The sequence below is a fragment of the Rhododendron vialii genome, chromosome 5a (assembly GCF_030253575.1).
Source record: "Rhododendron vialii isolate Sample 1 chromosome 5a, ASM3025357v1".
Classification (NCBI taxonomy): domain Eukaryota; kingdom Viridiplantae; phylum Streptophyta; class Magnoliopsida; order Ericales; family Ericaceae; genus Rhododendron; species Rhododendron vialii.
The window spans coordinates 37,319,115-37,341,169 of NC_080561.1; the positions used below are offsets into that span (position 1 = coordinate 37,319,115).

Below are 22,055 nucleotides of genomic sequence, written 5' to 3' on the forward strand. Positions count from 1 at the left end.
TCGGAGATCTCCAAAGTACTATTCTGACTTGTACACAAGAAAAAAACGATGAAACAACCCTCTACCACTGATGCATGGCAAATTGCGGCTAATGGAATGACAATAGTAACATCTGGGAAAAAGTTAAAAAGGACCATCAATGTGGGCATCATCACTGGCAAGACAAGTTGATGCTGCAATTGAAGACCATTCCTGTACTAGATAAGCTTTATGTACATGAATCCGGTAACTTACAAAACAGCCCCCGAACCCCAAAAGAACTAGTTAGCTATACAAAAGTACACAAAACGGGCAATCTGATAAAAATAGGCCATTTTAAACTCATCCATCGGAAGTATCTTCACTCTCTTTATCAATCTGCCAACAAGAGGAAACCATTTCATGTTAAAATTCATGAAACCAAAAGGTAGGGTAAAAATGTGAAAAAGAATTGCTTTCTTCTCCCCGCAACTTTTACGCTGTACATAATTTCCCACAGTATCGCATTGACAACAGTAACAATTTCCTCCTAGTTGAACCATCCAATGCCAAACGTACAACAAGAGTCAGCCTAACAGGGAAACACATTCCATTTGCGGTATACATTTCCGTTTTTCTTTCTGTGAATTCAGGTAACTTCTACGCTGAAGTGTTCTGTTCATTCGTCGCGTCCTATCCAACTCATCTTGTTACTGCCCAATCGCAGAGTTTGTACAAACACAGGGTCTGAATAGGTGGGTGAATAACTTTGAGTTTCAATACCATTCACCAAGATATGTAACTCACTTTTGTTCCTTCCCCACACAAGGAAAAACCTAAATACAGGGTGGCATCAAAAGAGGTCTTCTTGCTAAGTGGTCAAGAGATGATGACCTCTAATTGTGTTACGCCCAATAGCTCATCTTTCCTTTTCAAAGAGATGATAACACTCTTAAGCGTTTTATGACAGCTCTAAGTTCCCCACAAGGTCGTTATCAAATTGTACTTGCCTGGCAAGGAGGGTCTCTCAGAGGAGCTGTCCACTACGTTCATCGAAGCTTCCCTCGCATTCTTTGAGGTTCAGATCTACTCCCTGCCAACAAAGAAAGCCACCTTTAAAATAGTTCTCGTGGAAATGGTAACAATAGTTGCCTTATATATTGCAAGACGGTGAAAACAGGGCTGGCTCTGAGTTTTCCAGGGCCCGACGCAAACTTTTTCAAATGAGGCCATTTATATAACTCACGAATACTTTAAAACAAATTTAAAGAAAATGCTACAAGTGTTCAAAACAATAATAACAAAAAAACTAGATAATCATTCCATTAATTTGAAATGCATTACTCAAACATCACTCTTCTCGCATTGTTCAAGCCGCAAAAGTAGTAATTAAGCTCTTATAATCAAGTTTAGCCACCATATTTTTCAATTGAGAGCATATCTAATCCATTCAACCTTTCTTGCCACATAGTTGACTGAAGGTAAGATTCAATCAACTTTAACTTCGAGATGGTTCTTTCTCCAGAGGAAACTGTTAATCTGTAATTGATATAGTCAACAATATTCTATATGCGATCCAAGCATTTGGAAAACAAAAACTCATTTGTTTCAAATAATTGAGCAGTTACTTGGATTCTTGAAAACGGTATAAAGAAGGAAAACTGAAGGCCAGGGTTTGCATTCTTTAAAGAGGTTCAGACAAAAATACTATCCTTAAGATACAATCTAAACCCCAAACTTTAATAATGACATCTTTTAGCATTATTTTTTGGGCCTTCTGCATTGAAATTCTATTATAATAGGGGCATAACACTTTTCTACTAATTTTATATCTATATACATAAAACAAGTGCATATATATATTTAGGGGCCCCAAAAAATAAGTAAAAATTAGGGGCCCGATGCGGCTACATCATCGACGTATGCCCAAAGCCAGCCCTGAGTGAAAAAGTAAAAAAAGCAAGCATGTTTGGAAATAACTCTGTTACAAAAAGAACAAATCCATCAACTTTTGGACAAACTGGAGCTGTACCATTTAGATATTCTCTTTGCCCAAAAAGAAATGAAAAAAAGGAAAGTACGAAACCTTATTCGTCAATGGAAGATGTGATTTACAAAATCCTTTCTGCAATTCAATTGACTTGTAGACTAAGAAGCTATGGTAGTATTTGATAAGAACATTCTCCCCCTCATGTATGAGTGGTCCACCCATGGTAGGTTCAATCAAAATTACACTCCCATGCATATATCACTACAAAACTATCACGATGCCCAGTCAAAGTCTTTGATCTCTCGCTTGAAATAAATGTTTTTAGGGAACAAACCTCTAGATGGTTCTACGTCACGAGGGCTTTCTTGAATTCCAGTAATTTGATGATCCTGAAGAACACATAGAGTGCAAGTGAAAAGAAACAGAGAGTAAGTAAAGTTAGGAATATGCCATCCTAGTAAGCGGCAAATTGGTTTGAAAAAAAGGTAACATGCTTAGGCAGCCAAAAACTAGATGATTCCCTTTGAATTAATCAAGGATATTGGCTTTACATATAGCCAATTGAAGAAGATGGATCCAAGTAGCCCCTTCAAGAGATTGGATTAGACTTCAGAGCTTGTGAAGAAAATAAAGTTCCGCAAAGTAAATGGCAACGAATGTGCTGGAAAAATACTCCTTTTGAGTAGAAACCAGGAGAAGCGAAGGGTATTATAGAACATTGTTGGTTACATCAAAAAACACTAGTACCCTAGTGATTTACAGTTTGGAAGCCACATGCTTGCATGGCACAAGTGCAGAATTGTCAGGGCAGGCATCTGTTTGCATGAAATTAGGGTCCCATCAAACCAATGAAGTAAAGCGAAGGAAAAAAAGTCACAAACCCCATCATAAATCACCAATTGGTTCCGCCAGAATTCTAGGGTGGGTAGAAGTAGTCTTCCTGCAAAACATCCAACACCACTGAGTAAATAGGCAAGAATGAAACTGAAAACAAAATCGTCTAGTATGTTCAAAGGTAATAAAAATTACAATTTATCGTTACATGCTTGCAAAGAATATTAGGACCACAAAAAGAAGAGCAAATTGGAATATAACTTTTTGCACCCAAATGCCCCTCCTACTCGAAAACAATAACGAAAGGGATGTACACACTAGAAACCACATACAGAGAGAGAGAGAGAGAGAGAGATCTATATGATACAAAGGCCTGCGTTATAAGTAATAAACAGGACCCTGGAGGTCATCATATACTATACCACAAACCTACCTGATCTAGATCTTTTGAAACTCGAAGATTCTGGAGACACAAATGTTGTTTTCTCAGTTCCTCTCTTGGTTACCGGACTTTCCTGAATGCAAACAAGAAGATTTTGAAAAAAGTCAAGAAACATTAAGGAACATAAAATATAATAGGTCCAGCTAACATGAGTTCATTGGGAACGGGAGAATACACCAAAAAAAAAAAAAAAAAAAAACAAACAAAACAGTTAGAACTCCAATGCATCTTTCAAATATAACAATACACGTTAGCGGATATCAATACACATTTTTGCTATTATCCAAAGCCCAATGGGCTTTAGTTAGCATTTTCCAAATATAATAACTTGGCTTAAGAAATCAATTTCCAACAAGAATAGCTATCCGAAGCTCAGAGATCTCATAATTGTAATAGCTTAGCCAATAGAACTGCTGCACCTATATCGTAGACACATCATTATTTTCGAATCACTTGCTGAGCTTAGCACAGGCTCTCAACCAATATGCAAAAGTCAACCCATGTTCTCGTAAAGTTAATTAGCAAAATTATGCAACGCATCCAATGAAGTTAGTACAATTCACAGGCACAATTTATTTGTTGCTTCGGAGATAATACTGGAAGCCTCTTATCATCTGCACCTAGTCGGAAGCTTCTCCTCAGAACAAAGATCATCCTACATCAAAACGCGTACTGATATTGCACCTCTGTCAATATACAAATCGCTCCACTAAAATCCAGAGGAACCTCAATCAAATTCGAGGGCCAAAGCAAGATCTCTGAAAGTTAATTAGCAAAGCATATGCAACCCAAGCACTGAGGTTGCAAAAATGCGTAGGTAGAGGCTCATTTTCTTTAGCATCTCCAATCTAAGTAATATGTAAGTTTATTAACAGGCATGGTTCAATTGCCATGATATCAAGCTAAAAGAAAGAACAAATCATAGACATACATCTATACATTTATTCACACATTAGCAAGATTAGCATCCATATATCAAGGAGAAAAAAGCAATTCAGATGATGCAGAATTTCAGGGAACAGCTTACTAACATATGTCAATTTTCTTTTGGTTTTCTCCCTAGATTTGCTTGCATCCTTAACATTAGTTTCTTTCTTGCTGCCTGCAATTTTTAAGTCATCTATCTGGTTCGCATCACTAAGTCCAACACAAGACCTCAGTGTCTTGCTTGTGTTCTTGCTCTGCTTACCAGCTTGACGGGCAATGTTTCCACCCACCTGTTCATGTTTTTCATCAGTGTTAGCCAAACAAACGTGAAGTTGTGGTGAAAACCGCTGTCACACAACACGTAATTGCTTACAGTTTCACAATCTGTAGGCTGAAGTCCAACTGCAGATGGAATGGAAGTGCTTCTACGCCCTGATGTTCTCTTTCCACATATCGCACCATTTCTCATATTATTTTTGCCCGATGAACCACAAGCCAACCTATTTTCTTCATATTCTACCGGCTTGACAGATTTTGGGTCACCCTTCAGCTTACTCTTCATTTTACTTGACGAACGGTTGAGCGTTCTTCCTGCAGACAGACTAAGTCCTTCAAGTGAAGAGTCGTTACAAGCACCATCTTGGGGTATATAGTGTCCCTTTTCTTCTGAGCTCACATCCCTTTTGTCACTGGTACCATGCCTTTCTTCACAAAAAGCTGCTTTGTTTGTGTCTGGGGTTCCGTCACTAATATCATCTTGGGGTTTATGGTGTCCCTTTTCTTCTGAGTTTACATCCATGTTGTCACTGGTACCATGTCTTTCTTCACTAACAGCTGCTGTGTTTCTGTTTGGAGTTCCGCAACTAATATCATCAGCAGCTGCAACAGAACCAAAAGTTTCAGCAAAATAAACAGGGTGGTAGAACTTCAGGTTAATTTTCTCTGACAACCAATCTCTAGTGAACAATTTGTCAGGGTTCATATGTTACTTCCTGAATCTGTGGATAACTTGTCACGACCCAAGATTGAAGAAACATCCTTATTGCTACGTTCTTTCTCCAACCAATTCTCAGCATACTCCTCCCAGTTAGTAGGGAAACCAAAAACAAAATGACTGAACACCTGTTCAGATTGAGAGCTAAAAGTTAAAACTTCAATTAGCATGTACTAATGCAACCACAGTACTAATAACAAAATGTTTCTGGAACATAAAATTTGCTTCGCTACCTGCAAGAAATAATAAACTTGCCGCATCTTACATTGTGTAGCTAATCTAATAAAGCCTTGAGCTATGTGAAATATAGTGTTTCGACTTTCAACCCAATGGCATGTGCACATGACCCAGTAGAGAGGGATACAGAATGAATTCTTGCACGCCAGTAAGGTGAAACAAATAAAGTAGGGGGTTTCATCAGTCCACCTGCTATCTTTTATAGCAGCTGAAACCTAGTAATAAGAAACAACAAACACAAATATATGACCTGGAATCCCAAGACTTGCAAATGCCCAAATCCAGTGTTAATGCAACTGTAGGACTACAGAAAAGCCCATAAGTGTCACTACATATCCTTTTCAACTAAGGACTCCGCAACCCAAGACTGGCCTTTTGCCATTTCAGGTTTCCAACTTTCCATTCAGAAATTACTCATCTTCAAGCCACGCCTACAAAGTGTCAATTCAATTTGCATTTCAAGTGACACAAAAAGGACATAAATTGCTTCAGTATTTCAAACGAGACTGCCTAATTGATAAGCTCCCCAATCACCATCCTTCTTGCAGCACAGCTGTGCCATCCTAAAGTGTTAGCACACTTATCTGCTGAACCTACAATGAGTATCTTATATCCAATTTCCACTCCACAGTTTCTTCATACAACAATTTTCAAAAGTTGCACATCACTAATAACCTTCAAAATAAAATGGACCTAGATTTGGCTGTCTTGCTTGGGAGGTTTTACATCTTACAACTTTATGGTGAAGGTCCAAATATTTTGACACAACTGTCTCCTAATGACATCTTGTTGTTTTGCAAGTTTAAAGGAAGCCACAATGGCAGGTATTAATTAATCCCTTAAGAAGAGGAAAGTTGGGGGGAGGCTGATCCTCTAACCCTGTTCCCTTCTTTAATCTGTTTTGACGTTCACGCATGCAGAGCAAAGCGAAGAAACACCACTCTTCTATTCTCCATTTGGTATTCTTAGGCTAAGGCATTATCCATCCTTCTGTTGACAATTCTTTCTCATTAAAGTCCACATTGCAGTAACAAAGAAAATTGACTATTGCTTGATGCATAACTGAATCTTGATTCTTTTGGATTCTTCCAAGTTCCAACCCCCATATGATGCCTTGATGTCCTGCAGACAACTGGGATAAACAAAACCAGTTTACGTACCTCATAGGGAAATCCATTTTCTTCTGTGCGAACCTTGTTTAAGCAGCTATCGATAAGAACATATATCCCGTCAACTGTTTCAAGAGTTAACGGGTCACTTCTGTTAAGAATAGGTGCAGAGGTGAACGCTCGCACAGCTTGTTTCCTGCTGCACAAAAGAAAGCACATTATGAAAATCAGGAACTCTCATGTCAGTTGATTTTTCAACACAACTTGTTAAATAGAAAAGGTATAGCAAGTCGGAACAAGAACGTAGGATATTATTACTTTTTAATACGTTACAGTGATAAAAATGTGATTGGCTAGAATTTTAAGTGATCGTTGCACGGAAAACAACAACTACAACTAATAATGCTCCAACAAGATAGCGGCAGTGACGGTCCCAAGGGGGTGCGAGGGGGGACCCGGGCCCCTGCGCAACTCCTATTACTCTCGCGTATTATATTAATTTTTAGCTTAATTAGGAAAGTTTCTATGGGATTAGCCCTGCAAGTCCTTTGAGTGAAAAATATTTCTCAAAATTTCTGTGGGGTAAAAATCCCCAAAATTTCAAGTTATCTTATTTTAGGTTGCATGTATAAAATTAATTGGCGGCTATGGACATACACATAGTACCATCTCTACTCCGGACCTCGTGAGCAGCAATATATACTTATAAAATATATTTTCTATTATCAATATGAAAATACACATGATATCATCAGGCCCTGCTAAACACAAATCCTGCGTCCGCCAGTAGATAGCGGCAACTATTTTATAATAATAAAGACCTAAGCCTGAAAAAAGACTTACTCTTGAGAGGTCAGTCCTGCAACGGCAAGTCGCTTCCCTTTGAAGTCCTGTTCAGACTTGATCAACCACCAATCTCTCAAACAAACCTTTTTCAAAAACACAAGAGAACATATTTATCTTACTGCTCACGATTCGATAGTGGCTTTAGAGGAATCTGACTTACTGTCTTTCGAAAGTAAGACGACGACAACGGTGGAGCATTGTTGGCGGCGGAGTCGTCGGCGTTGGATGCAGAGGCGGTGGCCATGGGGGTAGAGCACCGTCGGTCCGTCTTGGAAGTTGGGGTTTTTGGTTTTTTTTTTTACCCCTAGGGCATTTATGTGTGGCAAGTCTGGTCTGGTTCGCGGGAGAAATTTCGAGAATTTTTTACGGCCGAGCGTATAAATCATGGGGTGCCCGCTCAGCATTCCGAACCGTTCGATACTCTTTTAGATGACTTAAATTAAAACTTTTTCTCTCCTTTCATTTCTCTTCTTTCTTTATTCAAATTCAAGCCGTTCAAAATCAAAATAGACGATCCGAATGCATAAACAGACACCACATGATATCCGCTCGTCACTAAAAAGTTTCTCGGTTTACGGGCAGTTGTGTGCGGGAAACCAAAAAGAGCGGGAATATCGAGGGACTGGGCTTATTGCAGTTCGAACCCGAACCGCAAAAACAGTTGCATTTCAATCCTTTGTCTCGATAGTTTAGGGTGCATTTCAGGTAAACTAAATGGACCTTGTGTCTTTTTACTAAACTAAATGGATGCTCGTGTTTTCACGGATTTTTACATAAATTAACTAAAATATTATTTGGCGGAAAGGACTTGACTATTGTCATTAGCATGTAGTTCATTTAGTTTAGCAGAAATACACCATGGTTCAAATTTATTTTTTACAAAACTTAATATTGTCTTCTAGAAAAATATAAACCATTAGAAAATACTTTTAGACTGCCGCTAAAAAAAAAATTTACTTTCGGACATTCAAGATTGCAAGGAGTCGCTGCTACCATTGAAATCCTAACTGTGGAGAAGTCAAATCACATTGAAAGAATTGGTTTCTCAACCATTTTCATTGGTGCAATCCAAGTATTTTTGGTTCATCTGAAACCTATTTAAATGATTCGAACTGTTCAACTTGAGAATCATGTGAAATTATGCAAAAGGAAAAAACTTTGTCTAACGGTTAATAAGATCCAGATATAAACACATGTTAAAAGAAAATGGCAACAATTAAAAACTATTCTTTGTTCGTTTTAAAGTTTGTATTTTACACAATAGTTTTTACGAGAGTTTTGTGATGTCAGATGAAGTTAATTTTTTTGCATATGTGTGGTAATTCACATGATCCAAAGATGGCCCAAGATAAAACCCAAAGCACCTGCACTGTATGGTGCAGTCCAAATGGGAAGGGGTTGTGAACTTCTTCTTTTTCCCTCTGAATTAGGGAAATGATTTTGTCACTCTTTTTTTTTTGTTAACGTCACCCCCTTGCAAGTATATTTTTGCACAAAAATACACTTGCATGGGGTGCAAAAATACACTTGCACGGGAATGGCGTTAACAAAAAAGAGAGTAACAAAATCAGTGGCCCCCCAATTAATAAGAAAGATTTGAGTAGGTAAAATAAAAAAATGGACTGTTGGGTCGATAAAATGTCTTTTGCTTGGTGTACAAGCTCTGGTATGCACAAAATGTTTGTTTATATACGAGTACGGATGGTCTCCAAAATATTACTAGTAAATATCAATTTGTTCTCTAATTTACAAATCACGTCTATTGCATTCCAAACGATTACAATCTTAATTTGGGAGCCCTCTTTTTTCCATTTTCATGTCCTCATTTGTAGCTTTTAGGTGTTTGGCCACCAAAGTATTGATGGTCCCCAAAGTATTAGTAAATGTCAATTTGTTCTCCAATTTACAAATCATGTCTATTGCATTCCAAACATTTATGATGCTTGTTTATACCTTGTTTGGGGGCCCTCTATTTTCCATTTTGATGTCCTCGTTTGTAGCTTTTAGGTGTTTGGCCATCTCACTCCAACATGGATTCTCCTAGAATACATTTTTGGTTTTTGAGTTTAGAGAACAAAACAAAAGCCAGAAGTAGGGGGAGAGAATAGTTTTTTGACTTTTTATTTTTCAATTTTTCCTATTTTGGTTAACAATAAGACCTACAGAACATATTATATTTTGTGGTCTTTTAAAATAGTGAGAAGCCTCATGCACTGGACGATACCCGAGTTATAATATGTGCACGTAAGTCTGCACACATAAAAGTTTTCTTCTGAGTTTAACGATTTGCCTGGAAAAAAGTGAAAAGTTACGAATTCAAAAAATTTACAAAAGGTTTGCTAAAGAAAAAAACAAATCAAGAGTACAATAATTGTTAACTTCAAAATGGGTGCGCATTTATATAAATAAAATAACTTTTCTAGAGAATGTTGGAACAAAGATGACAACATCAACACATATTTATATACTCCTATTAGGAAACAAATTCGAGCAATTGATAGGTTCGGGGAGGAGAATGGCACTTGACAAAAACATCAGGGATTTGAAATGTGAAAAAGCTACACATTACTACTGTATAAATAAATTGTTTTGAGAGCTTAACATCGGTGGCTGTAGTTTAGTGGTAAGAATTCCACGTTGTGGCCGTGGAGACCTGGGCTCGAATCCCAGCAGCCACACATCACACCCCCTTTTTTCCATATCTTTCCTCTCTCCCACGAAACGACGCCGTTTCTCCGTTTTCCATCACTCACCCCCTCTCTCTTTTTAATTGATAGAGTAAATCATTTAGATATGAAGTAAAGAGCACAAACCCCGGATACTACATCAATTTTAAGAGTTCACGAGATAACTAAACCCAACAACTCAACCAGTGCAAGAAATAAACCCATTATAGGATTGGGTAGAAACAAATAAAGAAAGGGGAAATGACGGCTCATGACATGTTTTGATAATTAATACCTGTCAAAAGATAATTTCAGCATTAACAAATATTCTCAGCATGTTCTTGGAGAGTATTAACTATCAAAACACGTCATGGGCTGTCATTTTTCCATAAAGAAAGGGAAAAACACTATAAGAGAAGAACACTCACATGCAGTTAGGGAGACTCAAACTACTGACCTTCTAATGAGATGCAAGAGTCCTGACCAACTGAGTTAGTAACATATATATTGGTTATGTCCTTTTTAAATTATAAGTGTGAAATTTATTTTGATATTTTTTATTTTTCATAATTTTTTGTTTAAAGCTTCGTTTGTTTGGACGCAAAATATTTTACTTATTTTTCTTTGTTTGGTTTGACAATAAGTTGGAAAACATTTTCCGCGGTAAGAAAAGTGCTTTTATGTGCAAACCTCCAATCATATATAGAAAAATAAAAATTTAAAATTAAAAAAAATATTTTACATTAAACAAACGGACCCTAAGTTAAAAAGAAGGGATAAAAAGAATGAACCCATAGTCGGTCTCGCTTCAGAATTTAGATACTGATTCAGAAGACTCGAAAGCCAGAGTGTATCTGCCAATCGCAGCAGGTCAAACGTAAGTCGTTCAATCGCCTAGGGTTTCCACACATCACTTGAATTCATATGGTTTGTTGTTCTTGTTTTTTCTTTCTAGGGTTTCAGGGATCTCTTTTCCAACTGAAGAGTGATATATTCTTTTTTGTTTTCCTGTGTAATTGTGGCGTGATTGAATAGAGATATAGCATGAAACATTTGAAAGTTTCTTGCTTTTAAAGCAGTGCGTATGGTGCGATTAAGCGGTTGACTCAATGTGTGGATTGTGGTTCTTTGGTGGTTGAATTTCCTGCAGTACATGCTCGTGGAAATGGCCACTCTCAATCACTCATGCAATTACTCAAACGGTTGCGTGTGCGTATTTGTATATAAAGCGTAGACATTTGTATGCGTTATTATAAGTGATGTAGTTTTTGTAAATTGGACAATGGGTATTCGTATGCTGGGCTCAGAGAACTGAGGACAACATGTCTAGGAAGGACTATGGACTGACTGGCATGATATGCGTCATAAGAATAAGATCAAAATTTTTGGAACTCACTATGCACCTGGAGGAATCTATCATGAATCCTAATGGCCGGAGCGTATGTGCTTAGAGAACAGAGTATAAGATGTCTAGGAAGGACTTTGGACTGACTAGCATCAGAGCGCCACAAAATATAGAGTGAGAATTTAGGAACTTTCTATGAACGTGGAGGAATCTAACATGATTCCAAATGGCCGAATCATATGGGTTCAGAGAACTCAGTGCAACATGTCTAGGAAGGACCATGGACTGACTAGCATGAGGTGCGTCATGAAAATAAGAGTAATAATTTCGGAACTTACTATGAACCCCGAGGAATCTATCATGATTCATAAACCTAGATGGCTGAAGCATTTGTACGGAGAATTGCGGTGGGAGAGGTGGTGTGGTTTTTCTCGCTTTTTATGATGAAGGTTTACTTATGACCAGAGGATTATGCCCTGCATATGGTATTTAAGGCCATCTTAAATTCTTAACACACATTATTTGTTAATTAACGGCCATTATTACCTGTTGCAAGGTGTGATTGCACACTACCAAGCACCCAAAACTAGTACCACCATCTCTATGTATGACATATATTCATGTCATTATTGTATGGGAGATAGCATTGTAGTTTTTCTTAGTATGATAGATTTTTCCGATAGTCAATTAGTTCTGTTCATGGCATATGTTTTTCATCCCCTTTTGTTGCAGATTAAAGCATACTATCGTGTAAAATTTTGTCTTGCCTTATTTTTCTTCCGAAAACCAAAGTGGGCAGGTGCAGAACCCGGATTTTCTTCTTGGAGTTGCCAAGAAAGAGCCTATTCACTATCCTCCTGAGACCCTCTGTTGCCTCATGCAAATTTTGATATAATGCATGCCTTGTATAATAGTACAAACTACAAAGGAATATACAGACACCCAAAATTCGTATTGTCGCACCTCTCTGGCTGTTTGGCACTAGTATTGGGTTTTATGTGTTACAAATGTCAACTATACTTGCTTCAATTCTTTTTCACTAAATATGGAAAGTGCTTTCTATCAATGTTGCAAACAGTGAGGGAAATAATTGAAAGAAATGGTGATCATATGGTAACATTTTGGGTACAAGTTGAAATTGTGGAAAAAATCCTCTATAGGGAGATCTATTTGTGTAGACGAATGAAATAGGAAAGTAGGGGCCATTAAATAGGAAAGGATGGCTCATAAAATAAAAAAAGTACAGACATATTCAAATCCTAAGGTGGTGCAAATTTTAGATCCTGTGGTTTGGCCTTCCCACCATATCCCTAGTTGGTCTTTTATACTTTGGCTGGTTTGCAAGGTAGATTGGCTATAAGGGATAGATTGACTTCTTGGGGAGTAGCGTCTGATGTTAGTTCTGTGCTGTGTTCAGGGGGCATTAAGGTGCACAACCACTTATTTTTTTGACTGCCCTTTTTTAGGTCAAGTGTGGCAACACTTGATGAGCAAATGTGGTATCTATAGGACTGTGTCTGACTTTGCTCATGAGAAGGAGTGGGCTAATCAGAATGCAAGGGGCAAGTCTCCCAAAGATGCTGTTGATCCTAGCATTTTGCAACAGGCTATGATATTTGAAGTGAAAGAAATCCAAAAGTTCTCAGCACAGAAATGGATGTCGTAGGTTATAAGGACAATTGAGAACAATTTGAGAGCTTGCTTGGCTTCTTGGAGACAAATTGTTCCCTTAGTTCGTAATAGGGATCTTGGTGATGTTTGTTGTGAATGATAAGCTTTGCATGTGGTATGTATTTTGTGTCTGTGAGATCTGAGAGGCAGAGAGGGAGTTAGGATTGGAAAGGGAGGGGGGGGGGCGGGGGGGGGGGAAGGGGTTGGGTTAGGGCTTTGTGTGAGTTTGAAATTGTGCAAAAGTTTTTTTATTTGATTAAATAAACCATGAGCTGTGAGTTTGTGTGTAATCTCTCTGAGTGTATCTGTTGCAAAGAATTCCCACCAACAATAGGGGGGAGGGGGGGGGGGGGGGGGGGGGGGGGATGTGTGGTGTGTGGTTGTGTTAAACTAATTACAGAGATGCACACACATGGTCAAGAAGGTTGAGTGTTGTAAGCTTTGTGTGAGAGGGTGAAAGCGTGTGAGTTTGAAATTGTGCAAGAGTTTTTTATTTGATTAAATAAATCATGAGCTGTGAGTTTGTGTGTAATCTCTCTGAGTGTGTCTATTGCAAAGAATTCCCACCAACAATGTTTGGGGCTTGTCAAGTAAATGTTTTAGACATCATAATCTCGTTTGTTTGGCTGTGATTGTTAGTGTTGTAGTTGCAAGCTGGTGCAGTGTGCAGTTGCTGTGATGCTTCTGGTTTGTATAAGTGGATTGTTTGTTAGGATACGAGGGTTTGTCCTTGCCCTTTGTTTCTGCTTTGGTTTTTGGTCTAATAAGAATTAAGTTACTGAAAGAATTGGATAAGTGAGGGTTTGGCACCGCCATAGTAGATGGTGGTTCAGCCCATGAAAGTGGGAGTCCTTCTTGTTGTGTGGGTTTAGACCTTAACAAAGTGAATACATATTCCCTCCCAACACGTTCTTAAATGTGCCTTGACAGGGATTTCTCTTTCTTGGTTTGGCATTATATGAATCGCCTTCTAATTGGTGCAATTTCTGAGATATGACGGACAAATGCTCTGTTGACCATTTGACCCATATCATTGGTGCAATTCTGAGATATGATTTTATTACTTATTAAGAAATGCTCATTTGACCATTTGGCCCATATCCTGTTTATTCCTTGTTTCAGAATTACGTCTAGTCAATTGGTGCAATTTTCTGAGATATGATTTTATTACCTATTAAGAAACGCTCATTTGACCATTTGGGCCGTATCCTGTTTATTCCTTGTTTCAGAATTACGTCTAGTCATTGGCTAGATCTATCAATCTGATGAATTGCTTTGGTATCCTTATGGATCTTGTTGTACCATAAGTAACCCAACGAAGCAATTCCTTTGATGCAAGTTAGTTTCAATTGTGTCTTTTGTATTGTTATGCGTTCTCTGAATGACGGTCCTAATAGCTTTTACTCTACTTGCAAGGTTGCTTCAGATGATTGACGATCAAGACCTTGGCTTCTTTGCTAATTTTCTCGGCATATTTGTTTTTGCTTTGGTGATTGCATATCATTACGTGGTGGCTGATCCAAAATATGAAGGCAACTGAGGGTAACGTTTTGGTCTTTGCTGGTGGGGATGCCATGCCATTTCTGTTTTGCTATGTAAGCAGTTTCACAGATGGATTTTTTTGTTTTGCTTAATCCTCTGTCTGCAACTGAAGTCAATAACCTAATTTAAAAGGACATGTCATATTGATATATGTACATGTCAAAGACTTCCATCGATCCTTCTCTCTCTGGCCTCTGTGTGTAGATATATATATACCCACTCATATGCACACAGAAACATATATATTCATGTACATGGACACGGACACATAATATATGTAAATATGCATATATGTATGAGTGCATGGGCACGCGCGCTAGACACACTCTGCCATGTCATTGTGAGATGTCTACTGCCTTGCAGGCTGGTTTCTTTTTGTTCGAATCTGGAGTTAGCTAACTTTTAACTGCACAATTTACTTTGAGCAGAATAGATACATTTTCACGTTTCTTAATTTGTGTTCCGTTCCTTTTTTGAACCCACTTCCGCACCTCTGGCTCTTACTGAAAGAAAATCTATGATCATTTTCAGCACTACAATCACATTGAAAAATAGGTTAGGACAAAATTTTACACTTTGGGGTCAGTATCACAAGATTATACGGTTTTCTAATAGCAGCCATCTTCGGCATGGTTTTATTGTTATCCACCTTTCATCTAATCTCATGAGATTAAGCCCAGTAGGCCTGCTTTAACCTGTCCCCAGACAGCCAGCTCTCACCAGGGTGCTGGCAAGTTCATCACTGATGCGTTGTGCTTGGTAGCTCACCGAATCCATGAGAGGCAGTGTTGCTAAATTTACTCAGGAAACAAAACACGGATTTTACGAGAAATATCGTAGAAATTCATGCGAGTTGAAGGATTCTCCCACTGAACCAATTCTTTTATTCCTTTCTCAATCTCTTTTGTTTCCTTCATTAAGCCACTGATGCAAAACCGTACGGCACTTTGGTGAAGAGCCATTTGGCTCGCTCTTCTCTCCTCACCTTCTTTATTAGCCCATAACTTTTCACTTACTTCGTTTGAGTGATAGAGGAAGAAACTTGCAGTCTTCTCCAAGTCAACAATGCACACATCTTCATGTGATGATTTTCCCAACTCAAGATCATCATATACCTCCTTGTCTTTTCTTTCAAACACAGAAAAGGACTCGATCGAAGTTATCTTTTCAAGGAAGTGCAGAGACGAACTTACACCTTTCTTGAAAAGATCCAGGTCACTGTTGATCCGTTCTTGGAGATCTCTCCAAGCAACTCCACATCTCCTTGATTCTTCTACTAAGGACTCCATTTGAACAGCCATGAAAAGTTGAAGATCCACCATCTTAGATATAGACATGAGCAACTTGTTATAACATGCAGTCCGAAAGGGCAAGAACCAGAAATTAGGCTCCAATTCGGATTCTCCAGCAAACTTCTTTAATTGATTCACATGAACTTTTAGCTTCTCTTGCTTTTCTCTCAGTGTCAGAAAGACGATATCCATGTCTTTCTCGTCGGGAGAAAGTCCCACTTGCCCGATACCTTCTCGGAGTGCACCCAAGCTCTGAGATAGTTGTTTTTTCGCTAGAGTTGCTGCTCTTGTGGGTTGCAAGAGAAGTTCGACTATGATGAAACAAAACAATCCAATGAAAGCCTCTGTGAGTCTGGTAATGGCAAATTCAGCTGGAAGGCCGTAATTCTTCCTTCCTAGGATCAGTAAGGCTCCTATAACGGTTGAAACCCCACCGGCTTGGCTGTACATTTTACTATGCCTCAGAAAAGTCGTGAGAACTATCCAAGGTATAAGGGCTAAAATTCTTAACTCCAGACATTCGCTGAAGAAATAGCAACCCAGAACACCATATACTGACCCCAATGCTGTTCCTTGTGCTCTAGCATTTGCTTCTCTAAACGTCGCTTGTCTTTGGGCGGAAAAGCTGATAGCGATGGTTAGGCCAGACCAGTATCCATTTTCCTTGTTGAATTCCAAACCGAAGAAAACGGCAATGCCTAGAGAAATCGAACACTTGAATGCAAAAAGTAGTGTTTCATTCTTTGGCCAGATCCTTTTGAACATGTTTTTGGCTTCTTGTACTGAATTTCTGGATTCTTCATCCTTTGATTTTTCGACTATACGTGTTGGATTTTGTTGAGTGATGGTTGAGTCATCTAGGAGAAGTTCTATACAAGAAAGGAAGAAAAAAAATGTTGTTTGGTTTCCACTGTTTGGATCTATGACTTTAAGGGAATCAAGGAATTTGTTGAAAAGCTCTCCCTTTGTCGGCTCCGGAGCTGTTGATGCATCGAGAAGTGTGGGAATACACTTGACTTGCTCTAGTTTTTGGCCAATTTGCCCTTCCACTGCTAGTAAAATCTTTTGGAGCTCTTCATCAATGAAGGTAATAGGAAAGGAAGAGCAACAAGTTAGTGCCATTTCCATTCCTCTTATCTGAATTTCAATGTCTTGCAATCTATCTCCTGGCTTTCTGAAGTGGGGCTTTGGCCTGATTTGATGTCTCTCCCATTGCACACTTTCCTGTTCAGAATGAAATTTGTGCTTTTTTTAGCCTCTGCTAGTTTTACTGGAGTCAAAAGGATTTTCAAGAGAATTTACAACTGAAACCAGGAGAACTGATACATATGGGACACCATCTGGGATTCTGAACGAATATTGATTGCAACAATGGCATCATAGTACTTGCTTGGCATCAGCCAATAAAATACCATCTTAATTAACCTTATCTCCTGCTAACTCAACTATGTAGTCTCTACTATCATAAAGTGGAGGGATCATGGACCGCTCTTTGGGTGTTGCCCCAAAGGGCTCTCCACCACAAGTGTGTGGACTCTGCATACTTTATGGTTGGCTCCATGTCAATGTATGGTGCAGAGTCCCTTGGGTTTGTATTCTAGGAGCACTGATTAAGTTTTTCCTGTAATGTGAGATTTCTCACAGGTTGGTCATGCCGTCACGTGGTATCAAATACCCAGAAATCCCATCATTAGGAAAATCCGAAAATCGTTAATGGGTCAAAACATCTGGAAAAAAAAATGCAAACGTTGCTCAATCCCAACTGTTCTCAATACCGTCGTTTTGTAGTATATCTTGTTTTGTAGTATTCTAGTGTGAATGGCAGGCCAGTCAGTATTTCTTGGTTTTAATAGGATTCCTTACAAGCTTTCTTTCTATCTACTACTTTATACAGCCAATAAGTAGGTATGGACTTCTTTTGTATGTTTTCCAAAAAGAGTGTGTAATTTAGTATGAAACAAACCGAAAATCACCAAATTCATTATTCTTGCTACTCTCAATGGCTTTCTGAAAGAAAATATCATTGTCGAGAAGTGTATTTTCAGCTGAGAATTTTTGGAATGAGAAGGTAGGGAGAACTGAAGATGATGGTTTTTGATCTTTACCTGTCTGAGTTTGATACTCTGAAGAAGCTTGGCTCCTGTTTCTTGCAAGGGCTTGGCTTGCGATACTGTCTCCAACGCAATTGTGGTATTTTGTGCAGAGAATGCCTTCATTAGGAGGCTAATCCTTTCTGATGCATTTTGAGTGTACAATCTACTCAGTTTGTTTACCTGTAACAATCATGGAATGATGACAATCAATTACTGCTCATGGATGGGACATTTCTGGTGTCCAGCTAGAATTTTTTATTTGGATATTTAGATTACTATGACATGAAAAAGAAAAAAGAAAAAATGTGAAAATAAACACTATATATATATATAGAAGTAGAGGAGAAAAAAAAAAGATATCATTCTTGGTTCTGTTTGGTTGCCTAAAATTTAAACAACATTTTGGAGGAAGGTCCTCTTATGGAAAGTGGCAAAGTCAGAACTATGCACCGGTGGGAGCATTACGAAACAAAAACTCCGGTGATAGTCAAAGGGTACCGACCCATGACTTGATGCTTTGTTTTATATAGTCTATCTTTCTGTGAAACTCATATAGCCTATTTTCCTGTGAAACTCGAATATTCGATACTCTTCTATGTCGCTTGTGTGTTACATCATTAGAAAGGGGCCTTTTTCAAGTTTTGGACCACTATTTTGTTCATCCGCATAAATAGTGGGTTAACATTACTCACTTTTCACAAAGATTATGCCGGATTTATACTTTGATGTCAGAAACATTCATTTCTTGGGGCTTGTTTTTGTAACACCTCAAGCAGGTCATTCGTTTTTTGATAGGTATTTGATCGAATAATGTGCGTCTTGCTTTAAATTTATGGTCCAAAATTGAAGCAAAAATATTGTAAGATGATAAAAAAAAGGAGACTTAGCCAAATATCTCTTAAATTTATATTTTTTGAGCTCTAGGACAAGTACCTTTGCAATCAAATGTAAGGACAAATATATCTATGAAAGTGCCTAAAATCTTAGGATACCCTGTGGAAGTGCCTAAAATCCTAGGGTACGTTATATATGAAAGTGCCTAAACCACTAAAACCCTATTATAAGAAAGTATACCTAAAATATTGTAAAAATGCCTAAATATGTTTTGGCATTATGTTTAACAAACGCAACAAGTTGAATGACCTACACTGAAAACTATTTTGCTGACGTCATTCCCCTAAATGAAAACTATTTTACCATCTTTATGGCTAATTTTCTCATAAGGGGAGCTTTGACCATTGAAGTAGGCCACAATATTCACCATACTTCTTAGTTATTAAAATTTCGTCAATATATATATGCGTAATCGTGCGAGTTGACTAAAGCTATATAAAAAAAACAATAACTGTTTGATTCAAATAAAAATATAACAATAAATAATTAAAAAAGGCTCCGCCACTGGCCCTCTATATCAATGCTCCATAGATTTATCTCCCCGTTTCATAAACTTTCTTAAAAAATGAATAGTTTATTTTACATTTTCAAACTCCAAAATAAAGTAAATAAAAAATAATTTTTTTTGCACCGTTTAAAAAATCTCAATAAGATCTATCAAACAAGATCTATATTGTTAGAAAAATTATTTGCGTAAATACATGATTTTTGAACTTGAAATTGCCTTTTTAAAAAATACAGTTGTACTTATTTGGGGATTTGGAACCCACCAAGTTTCTCAAATTAAACTTTCTTGTGCAAGGAGGAAAAGAATAAACCGAGAAAAAAACAACTGACCCACAAAACTTGTCAAATATGTGAATTTGGATGACTACTTTTTTTTTTTTTTGATTTCTTTCTCTAGTGCAAAAGTGAAACCTTCCATATCCGTTATGATAGGAAACACTCTTCGGTGTGAAACGTAAGTTTTGAGGCTGACTCACATTTTCTAATATGCTTTCAAATTACCCCTTCACCTGCCCAAAGAAACTGCCATTAAATTAAGAAACAAAAGAATTGTCACCCAAAGTTCCTGTTGACGTGAGTAGTAGATTAAGGAACTAATTATCGAGATTTTAGGAATAAACATTATTGTAAAATCCCTCCAATCAAGGGTCAACCATGATCATAGCCATAAAATTTGTACCCCCATCTCTGTAAAACTGTAAAAGTATGAATGGAAAAATACAAAGTTTACAGTTCCTTCTCCCCTCTTTTCTACCTTCACATTCCAGTTTTCAGTGCAGATGAACCTTGATTCAAGAATTTTCTCTTTTCATCTTTTACACGACATGATGCCACGATTTGATGCGCATTGCATGTACCTAGATGCCTAGTATGCAATAGTGATAACGTTATAGTGATCAAATTTGGTGACAATATGTTGAGCACAATGTGAATTCTCCTCAATGCAATGGTGAAATAAACTCCACCCATGATGTATTTTGTCAAAAATTGTAAATCCATTAGGTGATCAACAAAACTAAAATAAATCTCACCAAAAAAAATTTCAAACCTGATGTATGCAAAGTTGGAGTTTTTAAGAAATAGGATACCATCAAGTCAGAGTACCTTTTGTATAAACTTTTTGTCGGAACTCTATGCATTCTTCGTCACTGTTAGAGCATCTCCAAGCATCTCCAACGGGAGATGTCAAAACTAAGGTGGACAATCAAACAGCTAGTTTTGGCATTAAGTCACCATCCAATCATGATGCCTTCTATCATGCCAAAAGTGACATGGCTTTGAAGGGAGGTGACGTGGCTTTGAAGGGAAGTCCCAATATGTCAACTTTGACATCAACCATCTAGACTGCCAATTTTCAAAAATTGACCATAAGCTTTCAAAATAATTTGACATAGGGGTTGGAAAGGGGTAACTTGATGTCAAATTGAAGAGGTTAAATTGCCATATAAGCCTTCAAAATAATTTGACATCTCTATTTTTGACCTCTTTTGTTGGAGATGCTCTAAGGGTTGGAGAGAGAGAGAGCTTGATGCCAAATTGAAGATGTCAAATTGCCACATAAGCCTTCAAAATAATTTGACATCTCCACTTTTGATCTCTCTTGTTGGAGATGCTCTTAGAACTAAAATTTTGAAGCCGCCCCTAATCAAAATAAAAACTTTCCGTACACCACAAAGATGTTCTAGGATTTAAGTAAAAAGATACTTCCACCCTAACAAGCATATCCTCGATTTAAGTATTAGTAATCTTTTTTTAGAAGAGAATAATTTTTTTACATCGCCGGTGTACACATTTGTTTTCTCCAAATCAATTGTATTGCGTCACGTCGCCAAACAAATGTTTACACCGACGGTGTAAAAAATTTATTCTCTTTTTAGAAATTGAATGGATTCGGTCTTATAATAGGTGGAAAAACAAGCACCCGAGATCACGCATGCATGCAAGTATTACCTCTGCGTAAGCTAGACGAGGGTACGGCAACAGCATAGCCAATACCGAAGCCAATGCCCCGAGAGCCGTACAAGCCGCCACATGGATCGGGTGCATCACATCCCCAGCCTCCTTACCGTACACCACAGCCCCAACATACACAATCACAATCTGTCCAAACGCAATCCTCTTGGTCATCAAGTGGGACCACTCCGGCACCGCCACCATGAACGCCCCCGCCGCCACGGCGGCGGCTGCGACGGCCGGGGAGAAGTGTTCGGGTCCGATGAGCCAGAGGCTCACTACGGACGCTGGCAGCACCTGGGCGGTCGCCAACAGGGCGTGCCAGCATCCCTTTACAGAGTCGCCAAGTGTCGCCTCCGACACGATCAGTATGGCGGTCACGTAAGCGAAGGCCGGAAATGGGAGTTGGGTGCGGAGGGGTTCGGGGCCGTAGAGGGTGGCGCAACCTACCATGGCGCATGCCAGGGCGGTCCGAAAGGCCGAGCCCAGGCGGGTCCGCCAGATGGCCCAGACTCGGTCCTCCTCCGCTGTCATTGCCGGAAAGAGATAAGCTCTTCCACTGCAGTAGAAGAAGCAGGGGGGGAATGAAAGTGGCTTGTGTAGGGGAAGAGAGTGATTTTTGGATGAAGTTAGAAGCAGGGAATGAACAGGCTTTTATAGGCAAAGAGAGGACAAATTTTTGACTCTGTTTGAAACTTCTAGAAAGAAACGGAAAAATAATTAAGAAGGAAAATGTGAGAAAGATGAAAGAAATT

General features: G+C 38.4%; 3 protein-coding genes and 1 non-coding gene across 13 annotated transcripts; 2 read left to right on the forward strand and 2 right to left on the reverse strand.

Moving 5' to 3' along the window:
• Positions 1–47: 47 nt before the first annotated feature.
• Positions 48–7,688, reverse strand: LOC131326368 (kinetochore-associated protein KNL-2 homolog). Of its 2 annotated transcripts, none has more exons than XM_058359126.1 (10): positions 7,498–7,688; positions 7,335–7,420; positions 6,543–6,687; positions 5,141–5,273; positions 4,525–5,030; positions 4,256–4,441; positions 3,216–3,297; positions 2,830–2,888; positions 2,283–2,337; positions 48–1,051 (listed from the first exon to the last, which is right to left on the reverse strand). In XM_058359126.1, exons 1-10 carry the CDS (start codon positions 7,579–7,581, stop codon positions 1,008–1,010), a joined length of 1,380 nt encoding a protein of 459 aa, XP_058215109.1. In that variant the 5' UTR covers positions 7,582–7,688; the 3' UTR covers positions 48–1,007. The 2 variants fall into 2 exon arrangements, with proteins under 2 accessions (XP_058215109.1, XP_058215108.1); XM_058359125.1 differs by having other exon boundaries at positions 6,543–6,690; positions 7,498–7,678.
• A 2,255-nt stretch (positions 7,689–9,943) lies between these two features.
• TRNAH-GUG (transfer RNA histidin (anticodon GUG)) lies at positions 9,944–10,015 on the forward strand. Its single transcript has one exon. It is a non-coding gene; the product is annotated as a tRNA-His (tRNA).
• A 732-nt stretch (positions 10,016–10,747) lies between these two features.
• Positions 10,748–18,227, forward strand: LOC131326370 (dolichyl-diphosphooligosaccharide--protein glycosyltransferase subunit 4A). 9 transcript variants are annotated; one of them, XM_058359129.1, is made up of 4 exons: positions 10,762–10,880; positions 12,815–12,910; positions 14,446–14,561; positions 17,899–18,227. In XM_058359129.1, the coding sequence occupies exons 2-3, from the start codon at positions 12,878–12,880 to the stop codon at positions 14,557–14,559; spliced, it is 147 nt and encodes a 48-aa protein (XP_058215112.1). In that variant the 5' UTR covers positions 10,762–10,880; positions 12,815–12,877; the 3' UTR covers positions 14,560–14,561; positions 17,899–18,227. The 9 variants fall into 9 exon arrangements, 6 of the variants coding, with proteins under 6 accessions (XP_058215115.1, XP_058215112.1, XP_058215116.1 ...); XR_009199987.1 differs by having other exon boundaries at positions 10,765–10,880; positions 14,446–14,614; XR_009199986.1 differs by having other exon boundaries at positions 10,766–10,880; positions 14,446–14,614; positions 17,922–18,227.
• Positions 15,066–21,939, reverse strand: LOC131326369 (uncharacterized). The gene is made up of 3 exons (XM_058359127.1): positions 21,298–21,939; positions 17,959–18,126; positions 15,066–17,077 (listed from the first exon to the last, which is right to left on the reverse strand). Exons 1-3 carry the CDS (start codon positions 21,832–21,834, stop codon positions 15,359–15,361), a joined length of 2,424 nt encoding a protein of 807 aa, XP_058215110.1. The 5' UTR covers positions 21,835–21,939; the 3' UTR covers positions 15,066–15,358.
• Positions 21,940–22,055: the final 116 nt, after the last annotated feature.